We start from the raw sequence: 14,698 nt of genomic DNA on the forward strand, positions 1-14,698 counted from the left end.
TGGGAGTTGACGCTGGCAGTAGAATTGGTGTTGAATTGTTATGTTAACTTTGTAACTCACATTTCGTTAACCTAATAAAAAAAGTAGACCATAGACCATAGTAAGTGCAAAATAAAAATGATAAAACATCACCTCATGAAGAGACTTCTAGTAACTTCTGAAAAGAATTTCTGCATGATGAAAATACATTCAGATGGGACCCGGAGAGATAGCACAGCAGCGTTTGCCTTGCAAGCAGCCAATCCAGGACCAAAGGTGGTTGGTTTGAATCCCGGTGTCCCATATAGTCCCCTGTGCCTGCCAGGGGCTATTTCTGAGCAGACAGTCAAGAGTAACCCCTGAGCACCGCCAGGTGTGGCCCAAAAACAAACAAACAAACAAACAAAAAAAAGAAAATACATTCAGATGATAATTCCAAAAATGTGTTTTGCATTTGTTGCTAGTAGTTAATTCCCAGACTTATATTCCTGACTTGTATCTGCAGTTTGGCCCTACAGAGGTTTGTCAAATATAACCAGCTGAGTAGTTTCTTAAAATCATTACACCTGGGTGACCAGAAAGATGTCTAATATCAGTGATGAAATAGGCTCAAAGAACTTTTATAACAGCTGTAGTTTTTGAAGCAAACCTTAAACCACAGGGTTGTACTGGTCTGGACTTTGATATCAGAAATTTGACTTGAGATATTTTGTAATCATTGTGCTTAAAATTTGTTTTAATTCTAAGTCAAAATGCCATATGCTCCTTATTTGGGTTTTCCAAAGAACTGATATAGATAAATAGATAATAATAGATGATAGAGAGAGATAGATGATGATAGATAGATAGATAGATAGATAGATAGATAGATAGATAGATAGATAGATAGATAGATAGATAGATAGATAGATAGATAGATAGATAGATAGATTTTATTTTGAGACCACACATGGTGACACTCAGGGGTTTCTCTTGGCTCTGTGCTCAGAAATCGCTCCTGGCTCAGGGATGCATATCGGATGCTGGGAGATTGAACCTCGGTCTGTCTTAGGTTAGCTGCATGCAAGGCAAACACCCTACCACTTGTGCTACTGCTCTGGCTCCCAAATAATAGATATATTATAAAGATTGTCATGAAGTTGTCATGTACATTCTGTAATACATTAAAATACTGGAAAACAATTCAGGAGATAATGTATAATGTCCTCCCTAGATGCCTATTTCAGAGGGTTTTCTTTGAAAACAGGAATTCCCAGGAGTTGAGTAGATACTCCCAGACATTTCCTGTGGTTCCTGGTCTAGTGGGCCCTGAGTAGCCCCTGCTGCCCAGATCTTCCTGCAGGGAGGACTCTGAATTTCCAACTCTGTTATCCTCAAAATTCCAGTTACCTAAGAAATGCTGCCAGTCTATGACAGCACTGGGGGCCTGACCTAGGGCACTACATTTATTTTCTACTATTTTATATTAAATTCTCCATTAGAATAAAATATTGGAAAACAATTGAGGAGACAAAGAACAATATTCATCATTTATGCCTATTTCAGATGTTTGTTTTTTTTTAAATAACAGACCCCAGGACTTGAGAAAAAGCCTTCCAGGTCACTGCATCTGCTCCTAGGCTGGGGCCTAGACTGGTGGGTCTTGAGCACCCTTGCTACACAGACATGCCCTACAAGGAGGACCCTGTCTGAATCCCCAGCACTGTCATTCACCATTACTACACCTATGAAATGCTGCCAGTCTTTGAGAGCTGTGAGCATTTTGTCTACTTTTATTTTACATTTTATGTATCTGTCATGGGTCCAATGTTTCCATCAGGCAGTTAATTCACACACACCTGGCACCTCCAACATGCCATAGACATTTCTCCACTCTCCCCTGTGCCACCTTTAGTCTACCTCTTCATTCTCCCATCAACCTCCTACTACTCAACAGTACAATTTTTTTTCTCCAAGGACCATGTGTTTAATGAATACCCCCTTGTTTCCTTTTTAAGTACCCCTGTTGTAAAATGATGCATATCTGACCTTCTCCTCCTGACTCATTTGCTAACATGATACTTCCAATTCCATCTACATTGTAGTAAACTTAAAATTGGAATATTTTCTTTTATCTCTGTTCTGATAGATCTGTTGTACATATGCTAACACTTACTAAACATCCATTCACCTGTTGCTGAACATTTGGATTGCTTCGTGTTCTGGACATTGTATGAAGCAATGAACATAGATGTGAATACTTATTTCTTCCAATTTTTATTTAGGACCATTATTTTCAATGTTGTGAACAACAGAATTCATTACACAATATTCTAACATCATCACCTATTGCAAATGTCTGATTCCATTCATCAATGAAGCCCGGAGCCCTGTAATCCACATCTTGTTTCCTTAGAACACTCAGTTTCATTTGTGATATGTAGTTTTAAATTAACTATTTTTAGTTCAACCACCATGAAATAAAGATACTAATTTATGGTTGAAATTTAGTCAGACAAGGTCCCAAACCTATCCCTTCACCAAAACATTCACCGTACCAGCATTTCACCACACCAATAACCCAATATTAAAATACAATATTCCGGGCCCGGAGAGATAGCACAGCGGTGTTTGCCTTGCAAGCAGCCGATCCAGGAACTAAGGTGGTTGGTTCAAATCCCAGTGTCCCATATGGTTCCCCGTGCCTGCCAGGAGCTATTTCTGAGCAGACAGCCAGGAGTAACCCCTGAGCAACGCCGGGTGTGGCCCAAAAACCAAAAATAAAATAAAATAAAATACAATATTCCAATATTCCATCATCTTAGTATTCAAGATTCCAACATCATAGTATTCTAACATTACAATTCTCCAATATTGTTTTTTTTTTTGGGGGGGCAGGGGTCACACCCGGGGTGTGCACTCAGGGGTTTCTCCTGGCTCTACACTCAGCAATCGCTCCTGGCAGGCTCGGGGGACTATATGGGATGTTGGGATTCAAACCACCATCCTTCTGCATGCAAGGCAAACGCACTACCTCCATGCTATCTCTCTGGCCCCATCTCCAATATTCTTATATTTCAATATCTTTAACATTCCAATACATTATATTCTATTAACCATCCCAACAGATCATTATTAAAATATTTCAATATAAAACTATACATAACAGCCTATTCAACAACTTAATATGCCAAAATTGAAAATCTCAGAATTCTAATATTCCAAAATCTCAATATCCCCTCTACCTACATTCCAGTCATTCTCATATTTCATACTATTATCCTGATATACCAATATTTTATGTGATGGATGTACATGACTTGTGAGTGGTATAGAAGAGGGATTGTATGTGATGTTTGAGGCATGAGTGCACCCAACATGAAGTAGTGTGAGGGGTATGCATGAGCAGTGTGTGTATTTTGTGTTGGGTGTCTGCAGTAGCCGTGCATGAGGGAAATGCCTGAGGATCCCCTCCAAAATATTCTTAAAGCACTTTTTGGGATTTCTTACATGACATTTACATGTGCTAATTTATTTTTCCAATTCTAGCACATGAGCTGCTGAGGGAAGCACTAAAGTACAATCATTTTTGTTTTTGTTTTTTGGGTCATACCCGCAGCGCTCAGGGGTTACTCCTGGCTCTATGCTCAGAAATCACTCCTGGCAGGCTCGGGGGACTGCATGGGATGCCGGGATTTGAACCACTGTCCTTCTGCATGCAAGACAAATGCCCTACATCCATGCTATGCCTCCGGCCCCCTAAAGTATAATTTTATGTTAAAAATACATTTGATGCTATATTTTAAAAGGAATTAGGTTCTGAAGGATACAGAAAAAAAATTTAAAGAAAAAGTTGATTTCTCTCAGAGATTTGCCTACCACTTCCCTGCAATGTGTGCTTTCTCTCCCCTTTTGCTTCTTTTTTTTTCTTGTTTTTGGGCTGTACCCATTTGCTCAGTCCAGAGCTTCTACCTTTGCACTCCTTTGGGGGCTCATGGAACCAAGTATCTTTGGAGGATCTAACCCAGAGCGGGCCAAATGTGCAAAGAAAGAACCCTATCAGCTTTTCTGTCTCTGCAACACCAACCCTTCTTGTTTCTATAAACTTTTATTTCACACACAAATAAGCTGCCTCAATTTCAAGCCCTTCATATGCTAGAGAATTTTCATATAAATATTCTGTTGCTCCATCTTAGAGGCCACATCCAGCTATGGTCAGGGCTGTACTCAGGGATCATTCCTGGCAGTGTTGAGGGGACCATATGTGGTATAGGGGATTTAATCTAGGTTGGTCATTTGCAACACAAGTATCTCTCCTGTGCTAACCTATTTTTTTTTTTATATTTTTTAAAGTAACTGATATCCCTTTAAATTAATAGTTGTTGAACCTTGCAAATGACTCAAAAGGATCAATGCATGCTGTGTCTGTGGGAGTCCCATGTTCCACAACTGACATTGCATGGTCACATTCACTGCAGTGAGGCCACTTCCAAACAAACACAGAGTGACCCTAGCTATAAACAAACGTCTGGGGACCACATTTAATGGTGTTCAAGGTTTAGCATTGGATTGCATGCAGGTTTTACTCCTAGTAGCCTTAGGGGACCACAGTTGATGTGGGGGATCGAAGTAGGGTCAGCTATGTACAAGCAAAGTGCTGTATCTGCTGTAATATTGCTCTGGGCCAAGTAAATAGATTTTAGTCTGATTAAAAACCAAACCAAAATGAAACGAAGTAAGATTAATCCTAAAGCATACACTTAATAACGCTACATAGTTTTCACTAATTAATGGAATTAACCACCTCTAAAATACTGAAGAGATACAACAGGAGACATTAGATAGATAGTACAGAAAGTAAAGTGCTGGCGCCAACGTGAATTCTGGGCCCCACATACGACTTCTTGAGCACTGGCTGGAGTTACACGTTAGCACAGACCTACAAACTGAGCACCACTGGGCTGTGAGCTCTTTCCATGACCTATGCTATCTGGAGAAACAAACCTCGGTAGTGTCTCTCCTGGAAGACAACCTTCACAAGTCAGTTCAGATACAGGTCACACAGGGATTCTGTCCTTACTCAAACACTGCTGACATCTGATTTCAAAGACAAATATACCAAGTTTCAGAAACCTTTACTCTTGTCTGCCCTGCTCCAACTTGAGGCTCACTCCCACCACACTGAACAGCTCTAATGTCCTTGGAGTCTTGTTCATCCTCACCTGCCCAGCTATGGTCCCTAGAAAACTGGCAATGCTCTTTCCTACGTAGGAGGGCTGGGCTTGTCACCTACAGCAATTGCCAAGACCAAATGACTGAATGGAATGGGGGCGCTTGGTATGCCCTCTGTCCGCAGATCTTGCTTTGTATCTGCCATGAACCTGTCCCTGTGAAAATAAGTGTTAAATGAGGCACTGGGATTAGCAATGGCTGTGGGTGGCCACAGGTGGCTGGAAATAGGAATGAGGTCTTGGTGAATTTGTCTCTGCTGTTTCTTTGGAGACAAAAACTTGAGAAATAGTGGATGCAGCAATGCCCAGAGTTTCCTTCAGCAGTAGGATGAGAACCAAGCCACTGAGCATGTGTGGGAGGAAGGCAGTGATCAGATCCTGGAGAGGAATACTGAAGCCAAAATACTTTTCATGACTCAGCTTTCGGGTCACTTTTTCTAAAGAGGCTATTATCGTATAAGTGGATCTGGGACACAATGGTGACTTAGTCAATTAACAATGTGATTATTTGGGGTGGGGTCACACCCTGCGGAGCTCAGTGCGTACTCTTGGCTATGTGATCAGATATCGCTTTTGAAAGGCACAGTGGACTTTATAGGATGCCAAGATTCGAACCACCATCCATCCTGAATTGGCTGCATGCAAGGCAAGAGCCCCACTGCTGTTCTATCTCTCCAGCCCCGCCCCCCCCAGCAAGTGATTTTTATTTTTTTTTTTTATTTTTTTTTTTTTCTTGTGGTTTTTGGGTCACACCCGGCAGTGCTCAGGGGTTACTCCTGGCTCCATGCTCAGAAATTGCTCCTGGCAGGCACAGGGGACCATATGGGACGCTGGGATTCGAACCGATGACCTCTTGCATGAAAGGCAAACGCTTTACCTCCATGCTATCTCTCCAGCCCCCAGCAAGTGATTTTTATAGCTGATGTGGAGGGCCCTCTCATCTCCTGACCTCGCAAAGCCTTGTGGACACTCACTGCAAACATGAGGCTTCCCGTGTGTCCTCTGGTGTTTGATGAGATGTGACCTCACACTGAATTCTCCCCACTACCTGCAAACTGGGCATTCCCTCATGGGTATCTTCCATGTCTAATGAAAGTTAAACTTACACTGAAGCCTTAAAAAGACTCTCTCAAACACTGGACTTCTCACCTATGTGTGACCACAAGTGTGTGTTGTGACCTCTGAACCACCCACACACCTTGCAAACATATGGCTTCTCCCCTGTGTGTCCTTTGTGCTGGACGAGATCTGATATATCACTGAAGCCTTGCCCTCACATTCAGCAAACATGGGACTTTTCCCTTGTGTATCTTCTGGTGTGTGATGTGACCTCAGAAGACAGACTTGCCCATACACTCTGCAAATATTGGGCCTATCTCCTGTGTGTGTACTCTGGTGTGTGATGTGACCTCTGACTGAAGCCTCGCACACATACTCTGCCAATACAGGCTTCTTACCTGTGTGTGTGTCCTCTTGTGTTTGATGAGTCTTGACATATCACTGAAGCTTCACCCATACTCCCTGCAAACATGTTGCTTCTACTGTGTATCTTCTGGTGTTTGATGAGATTTGACCTAATACTGAAGCCTCGCTCACACTCGCTGCAAACATAGGGCTTCTCCCCTGTGTGTGTCCTCTTGTGCTTAATAAGACTTGACATATCACTAAAACCTCGCCCACACTCTCTGCAAACATGGGGTTTCTCCCCTGTGTGTGTTCTCTTGTGTTTGATGAGAGTTGATATATCAATGAAGCCTCGCCCACACTCGCTGCAAACATGGGGCTTCTCTCCTGTGTGTGTCCTCTGGTGTGTGATGAGACTTGACCTCACACTGAAGCCTCGCCCACACTCTCTGCAAACATAGGGCTTCTCCCCTGTGTGTGTCCTCTTGTGTTTGAGGAGACTTGATGTATCACTGAAGCATCGCCCACATTCCCTGCAAGTATGGGGCTTGTCTCCTGTGTGTGTCCTCTGGTGTGTGATGAGATGTGAGCTCTGACTGAAGCCTCGACCACACTCATCGCAAACATACGGCTTTTCACCTGTATGTGTCCTCTGGTGTGTATTGAGATGTGACCTCTGACTGAAACCTCGACCACACTCTTTGCAGATATGGGGCTTGTCCCCTGTGTGTGTCCTTTGGTGTGTGATAAGATGGGACGTTTGACTGAAGCCTCGCCCACACTCTTTACAAACATGAGGCTTCTCCCCTGTGTGTATCCTCTTATGTTTGATAAAAGTTGAAATATCACTAAAGCCTCGCCTACACTCCTTGCAAACATAAGGCTTCTCCCCTGTGTGTGTCCTCTTGTGTCTGATGAGACTTGACATATCACTGAAGCCTCGCCCACACACTCTGCAAACATGCGGCTTCTCCCCTGTGTGTGTCCTTTGGTGTGTCATGAGATTTGACTTCACACTGAAGCCTCGTCCACACTTCCTGCAAACATAACGCTTCTCTTCTCTGTGTGTCCTTTGGTGTGTCATGAGATTTGATCCATCTGTGAAGCCCTGTGCAGGCATTACATACCTGCCTCTTAAAATTCTTGGCATTCCTATCCCTGGAACTACTCTATCCGTGTCCTTTGGATTTTCTTTCTGGCTTGGGTTAGTTTCTTCCTCCAGTGCCATCTGTTTATTAGAGTTCGCTATTTCACTGCAAAAACGTCTAGAAAAGGCTGTGGAATCTCTTTTACGCCTCATTGTAGACAGAGGTATGGAGCTTTCTTTGTGCTTTTGACTTTCAAGTATATCATTCCTTCGTCTGTCATTATACGAATCAGAATATTGGTCCCATAGGTTCTGGTCACATGAAGAGGAATTCTCTGATTGAGGGTGTTTTCTTGCAGATATTCCTGGGAAGATCCGAGAGGGATGACTATGTTTCATGTGGCGACCGAGGAAGTGCTGACTGGAGAAGGTGAGAGAGCAGAAGGGACATGGATGGATTTCTAGCTTTGGTTCTGCTGAAAGAGGAAGGTTTTGATCAGAGTAGATGATGACAAGGCATTCTGGAACATAGCTCTATCTCCTGCTAAAGTTTGCTTTCCTAGCTTTTCTCACACTGCCAGGTGTGACCCAAAAACCACAACAACAACAAAAAAAATGACAATATAGGGGCCGGAGAGATAGTATGGAGGTAAGGTGTTTGCCTTTCATGCAGGAGGTCATCTGTTCGAATCCCGGCATCCCATATGGTCCCCTGTGCCTGCCCTGAGCACTGCTGGATGTGACCCAAAAACCACACAAAAAAAATGACAATATAGTAATGATATCCAGAGACAACAGACATGAGGACTGGGAGGACCAGCCTATGATATGAACCTTGCTACAGGGGTCGGAGAGATAGCAGGGAGGTAAGGTGTTTGCCTTGCTTGCAGAAGGTCGGTGTTTTGAATCCCAGCATTCCATATGGTCTCCCGAGCCTGCCAGGAGCAATTTCTGAGCATGGAGCCAGGAGTGACCCCTGAGCACTGCCGGGTGTGATCCAAAAACCAAAAACCGGGGCCGGGCGGTGGCGCTAAAGGTAAGGTGCCTGCCTTGCCTGCGCTAGCCTTGGACGGACCGCGGTTCGATCCCCCGGTGTCCCATATGGTCCCCCAAGCTAGGAGCAACTTCTGAGCACATAGCCAGGAGTAACCCCTGAGCGTTACCGGGTGTGGCCAAAAAACCAAAAAAAAAAAAAAAAAAAAAAACCAAAAACAAAAAACCAAAAAAAAAAAAAAAAAAAAAAAATAACCTTGCTACAAAGAATGGTGAAAGAAACAGAATGCCTGTCCCAGAGATATCAGGGAGGCAGTGAGGGAAATAGGGCCATTGGTGCCAGGAAAATTGTACTGGTGAAGGGTGGTGAACATTTTATGAGAAAAACCCAACTAAGAATATTTCTGAAACCAGGATGCTAAAATAAAGAAATTAAAATAATTGAACCAAGTTGAATGAAACATAGTTGACTGCAGCAACGTGGGTGAAGTAAAATGCACATTATTTCAGGCACTAAGTCAGCTGACAGAAAATGCAAGAAGTTGGGGGGGGGCTGTGTTGACAAGCTTGGCAAAATCCACATTAGCTTTTTGCTGACTTACTCATGAACAGTTTAAAACTAAAATAAAAAATATGGGGCCCGGAGAGATAGCACAGCGGTGTTTGCCTTTGCAAGCAGCCGATCAGGACCAAAGGTGGTTGGTTCGAATCCTGGTGTCCCATATGGTCCCCTGTGCCTGCCAGGAGCTATTTCTGAGCAGACAGCCAGGAGTAACCCCTGAGCAACGCCGGGTGTGGCCCAAAAACCAAAAAAAAAAATAAAAATAAAAATAAAATAATATAAAAAATATGTCTGAGGGGCCGGAGAGATAGCATGGAGGTAAGGCGTTTGCCTTTCATGCAGGAGGTCATCGGTTCGAATCCCGGCGCCCCATATGGTCCCCTGTGCCTGCCAGGAGCAATTTCTGAGCCTGGAGCCAGGAATAACCCCTGAGCACTGCCAGGTGTGACCCAAAAAAAAAAAAAAAAAAAAAAAATATGTCTGAGTAGTGCAGAGAAAAAGCAAAGCAGGGAGTGTGTCTGCCTTGCAACTGGTTGATCCGAGTTCAATTCCCAGCATGCTATAATGTCCCTGAATTCACCAAGAGCGATTACTGAAGCAAAGGGCAGGAGTAACCCCAAGTACCATCACTGAGTAAACCTCAAACTAAAAGAGGAAAATAAACCTTTCTTGGGGATATCAAAAAAACAATAATTATCCAATGGCGAAGGCCAGAGCAAAGGAAAAAGACAGAGGGGTCTGAGGGGTCTGAGAAGGGCACTCAATATGGGGATGTGCCCAATATGAGGATGTGCAGCCATGCTGAGAGCACAGACAGGGAGTGAAGGGTCAGAAACTCAGGATCTGTTCTAAACACCCAGAAACAGGAAACCAGAAAGGGTAAACACAAGACAGTGAAGCTCCAGTCCAGATCATCTGGGACTCAGCATTAAGGGCAGTGAATTGGACAGGAGAGGTCCTGCACGAATGATATGGGAGTCAGATGCTCCAAGCCCAGAACCCATCTCAGGGCCCATGATGCTCCACATCCAATCCATGCCCCAAGTCCAGGTGGTTCTTTACTCACCTGCAAACATGCCTCTTGGCAGCTTCCGCATGGTTCCTCCTTCCAACCAGGAAATCAGTGCAGGCTTCATCCCGCAATGCCCTGCCCAGAAGGACAATTCTTGGTTAGAGACTGGGAACGGGACAGAAACCAGTATGAGTCTGGGTTTCTATTGAAAGCTGCCAAACCATGAAACAGATGAAGAACAGAATAGAATCTTGGCTCTCCATATGCATGTGGCTATTGCACAGATGGAACAGGTTAAATAAAATGAAACGAGAATCTTAATAAGGAAGCCAGATAATAAAGCAGGAGGATGGGGGAAGCACATGGCTGACCTGCATTTGACCTAGGCACCCTCTGTAGTTCCGTGTCCCTCACAGAGTGAACAATGAGTGAAGAGCCAGGAGTAAAACCAAGTACTGCCAAAGCCAAATTTGTCTTAAAAAGGAGGCTGGAGATTGCTGATCCTGACCCCCTACTATCCTACACCCCATTTCAGATCTGTGTCTGAGTGGAGACAGAGACCTTTTCGAAACCACTAGGAAGGCCAGTGTATTTGCATACAGACATTTCCATTTATATGTATTTTATGTATTTCAAAGGCAGATTAGATCTAGCACTCCTTTTTCCTAAAAAATATACAGCACAGGGGCTGGAGTGATATAGCAAAGCATTTTGCCTTTCACTCTGGCAACTCCAGAGAGACCTGAGACTACCAGGAGTGATGTCTGAATGTAGAGCCAGGAATAATCCCTGCATGCTGCTGGATGTGTCCAAAAATAAAACCACACACACACAATATACAGCACAAATCCTAGTTGAGCAAATCCACGAATTAGTTATTTTTAGGATACTCAGATAATTTATGACTGTAGGAGGCCAGTGGGCAATTTTTGCTGCTCCCTCTGCCTGGCTCCAGGCTTTTGCAGGGAGCCAGATTCTCCCTCACAGTCTTAGCATAAGCACAGCCATCTTGTAACAAACTGCCATTTTCTAACAGGCCTGTCCTTTAGTTGAGCTATACATTGTGTACGTGCCAACTGGCCATGAGTTGACGCAGATCAAAAGAACCATAAGGTCACACTCTTCTGGCTCAGGAAACTCAGACCTATTGATAAAGCATTTGGTGTGATAATAGGATGTTCCTCAAGAAACTTGTATCAAATTAACAGGCACATGCCAAACCTTTTGAACTGCATGCTTGACAAATGTTTGCATTGTCCCCTCCTCCCTTTGTGTAAAAACTATATAAGTCATGGCATTTCAAAAATAGACGCCTTAATCAGAATCCTTGGTGGACCCCTTTTTTCCACCCATTTCTTTTTCAGGTGCAGACCCTTTCCACGACCAAGAATAAACTGAAGCTGCAGACCGGCACAGGCTTTCTTCTTGCACAGGGGTCTCCTGACATTTTCCTCCATCTAAAATCCTATTTAAGACCTTTTGGAAGCTTAGCCATTTTTACTTGTTAAAATAAAAGCCTTTTTACACACACACACACACACACACACACACACACACACACAAAATAAGAAAAGAAAAGAAAAATAAAGTCTAAAGCAGATATACCACTAGCACCTTTTAAAAATTCAATTCAAGGGGCCGGAGAGATAGCATGGAGGTAAGGCATTTGCCTTTCATGCAGGAGGTCATCGGTTCGAATCCCAGCACCCCATATGGTCCCCCGTGCCTGCCAGGAGCAATTTCTGAGCCTGGAGCCAGGAATAACCCCTGAGCGCTGCCGGGTGTGACCCAAAAACCACCAAAAAAAAAAAAAATTCAATTCAATAGATCACTTTCTCAAACACCCTGAAACGTCAGCATTCAACACATCAAATGCAAAGTACAATGGAAAATTAAGGAAAACACCTACAACTGGGGATATGGAGAGAAATCCTGCCAAATTTACAAGTCCATCAAAAAGCATAGCCTTGGGCCTACACGATAGCACAGTGGTAAGGTGTTTGCCTTGTACTCGGCAGATCTAGGATGGACCTGGTTCAATTCCTGGTGTCCCCCTAACCAGGAGCGATTTCTGAGCAAATAGCCAGGAGTAATCTCCTATCAAAAACCAAACAAAAAAAAGAGGGCCGGAGAGATAGCATGGAGGTGAGGCAGTTGCCTTTCATGCATAAGGTCATCGGTTCGAATCCTGTTGTCCCATATGGTCCCCTGTGCCTGCCAGGAGCAATTTCTGAGCACGGAGCCAGGAGTAACCCCTGAGCACTGCTGGGTGTGACCCAAAAACCAAAAACCAAAAAAAAAAAAAAGAAAGAAAAAAGAAAAAAAAGAAAAAAATCATGAGCCTTAAAGATGAGGACCTAAAATCAAACTTTATGTTTTAGCAACAAAAATCAAGGACTCTGGGGCCAGCGAGGTGGCGCTAGAGGTAAGGTGTCTGCCTTGCAAGCACAAGCCAAGGAAAAAAAGCGGTTCGATCCCCACCCCCCACCACCACCCCCCAGTCCCATATGGTCCCCACAAGCCAGAGGCGATTTCTGAGCGCTTAGCCAGGAGTAACCCCTAAGCATCAAACGGGTGTGGCCCACAAAAACAAAAATCAAGGAATCACTAGCTGGCGAGCTTAAGAAATCTATAGGTGGGGCCGGGAAGGTGGCGCTAGAGATAAGGTGTCTGCCTTGTAAGCGCTAGCCAAGGAACCGACCACAGTTCGATCCCCCGGCGTCCCATATGGTCCCCCCAAGCCAGGGGCAATTTCTGAGCACTTAGCCAGGAGTAACCCCTGAGCGTCAAACGGGTGTGGCCCAAAAACCAAAAAAAAAAAAAAAAAAGAAATCTATAGGTGAACTATTCAACCAACACAAAGGAGAACTCTTTTCAGAAAATGAGAGAATCTGTACAAATAGAACTGTCAGAAGTCATCATAGCTAGATTTACAAGGTGGAGAATCGCAATGACAACAGAAGACAAATGCATTTGATAAGGAAGTCAAAAAAGAAAGGAGAGACATAACATTGGAAGAAAAGGAAGATACTTAATAAACAAAGACAAAAGAAAAATTTCCAATTTATAGGAATACCAGATGGGGAGAGGGGGTAAAGGGGGAGAGTAAGGAGTAAGGGAAATAATAGCAGTGAACTTTTCCACTCTCTGGAAAGAGGCTGCCGTACAAATCCAAGAGGCAAAAAGAGTCAAACACAGTAGACTCCAAGACATATAGTAATAAAAGAGGCAAAACATTAGATGGATTCATTAAAGCAGTAATGGAGAAGATCCGTAAGTATAAAGGAAAAAACAGAAGAGTCAAACCAGATCTCCCATTTGAAACAATCCAGGCAAGAAAATAGTGTATGATATATTCACACTACTGAATAAAAGAAACTTTCAACCTAGAGTCCACTACCCAGAAAACCTCTCATTTACATGGGAGGATTGAAAACATTCTAGGACAAAAAAAAAAAACCCAAAACAAAAAACCACCCTCATTATATTGGTGCTACCCACACTGACTCTAAATGGTCTGCTCGAAGATCGATTACAGAAACCAAATACCCAATTATATCAAGCTTTACACAATATAGTGGCACAAGAATCCTTTCTGTCCAGTTTTTTGAAATGTCAATGGCCTAAAGTTTAAACTCTCCTATCAAAAGGCACAGATAGTGGGTTAAACCAGGAAACAAAACCCAGACACCTACTGCCTGCAGGAAACACACTTCAAAGTTCAGGATACACAGGATTAGAGGAAAAAGATGAAAACAATTATACAATCTACTGGGGGAAAAAAAAAAAAGCTGGGACAGCAATACTCATATCAGACCAAATTGTATTCCACCTCAAGAAAGTACTTAGAAACAGAGATGGACACTACTTATTGATCAGGGGAGCAATAGATAAAGAAATACTCACTTTGATCAACATTTATGTACCAAACATAGAGCCAGCAATATATGTAAGGCTTTTGCTCACAAACCTAGAGAAACATGAATGGAAACGTGATAGTAGAGGGTGATTTCAACACACCATTATCACCACTAGGCAGAATACCAGCAAAGACATAAAGAGCCCTACATGAGAAACTAGAAGAATAGGACTAATGGATCTATTCTGGGCCTTTTATCCTCAAAAAGCTGACTACAAATCCTTCTCAAGTGTACATGGAACTTCCTCTAGGATAGACTACGTTTTAGGACACAAATCTAAAGGCACACATAGAAGAATTATATCAAGAACTCCATCAGGGGCCTGGAGAGATAGCACAGCGGCGTTTGCCTTGCAAGCAGCCGATCCAGGACCAAAGGTGGTTGGTTCGAATCCCGTTGTCCCATATGGTCCCCCGTGCCTGCCAGGAGCTATTTCTGAGCAGACAGCCAGGAGTAACCCCTGAGCACCGCCAGGTGTGGCCCAAAAACAAAAAACAAAAAACAAAAAAAAAAGAAAAAAAGAACTCCATC

At 43.3% G+C, this 14,698-nt stretch overlaps 2 protein-coding genes across 3 annotated transcripts in view; both read right to left on the minus strand.

Moving 5' to 3' along the window:
- Nucleotides 1-14,698, minus strand: part of LOC126000517 (28S ribosomal protein S21, mitochondrial-like) — a 390,936-nt gene that overhangs the window by 108,198 nt on the left and 268,040 nt on the right. The window lies entirely within an intron of this gene.
- LOC126000509 (histone-lysine N-methyltransferase PRDM9-like) overlaps nt 6,453-14,698 on the minus strand; it is a 770,602-nt gene continuing 762,356 nt past the window's right edge. Inside the window, exon 4 of one of the 2 annotated variants that reach the window (XM_049767758.1) lies at nt 6,453-7,989. In XM_049767758.1, the coding sequence (XP_049623715.1) occupies nt 6,643-7,989 (1,347 nt within the window). In that variant the 3' untranslated portion in view covers nt 6,453-6,642. The remainder of the gene's footprint in view (nt 7,990-14,698) is intronic. The other variant, XM_049767759.1, reaches the window with a different exon arrangement.

The sequence above is a fragment of the Suncus etruscus genome, assembly GCF_024139225.1.
Source record: "Suncus etruscus isolate mSunEtr1 chromosome X unlocalized genomic scaffold, mSunEtr1.pri.cur SUPER_X_unloc_1, whole genome shotgun sequence".
NCBI classification, from domain to species: Eukaryota; Metazoa; Chordata; class Mammalia; order Eulipotyphla; family Soricidae; genus Suncus; species Suncus etruscus.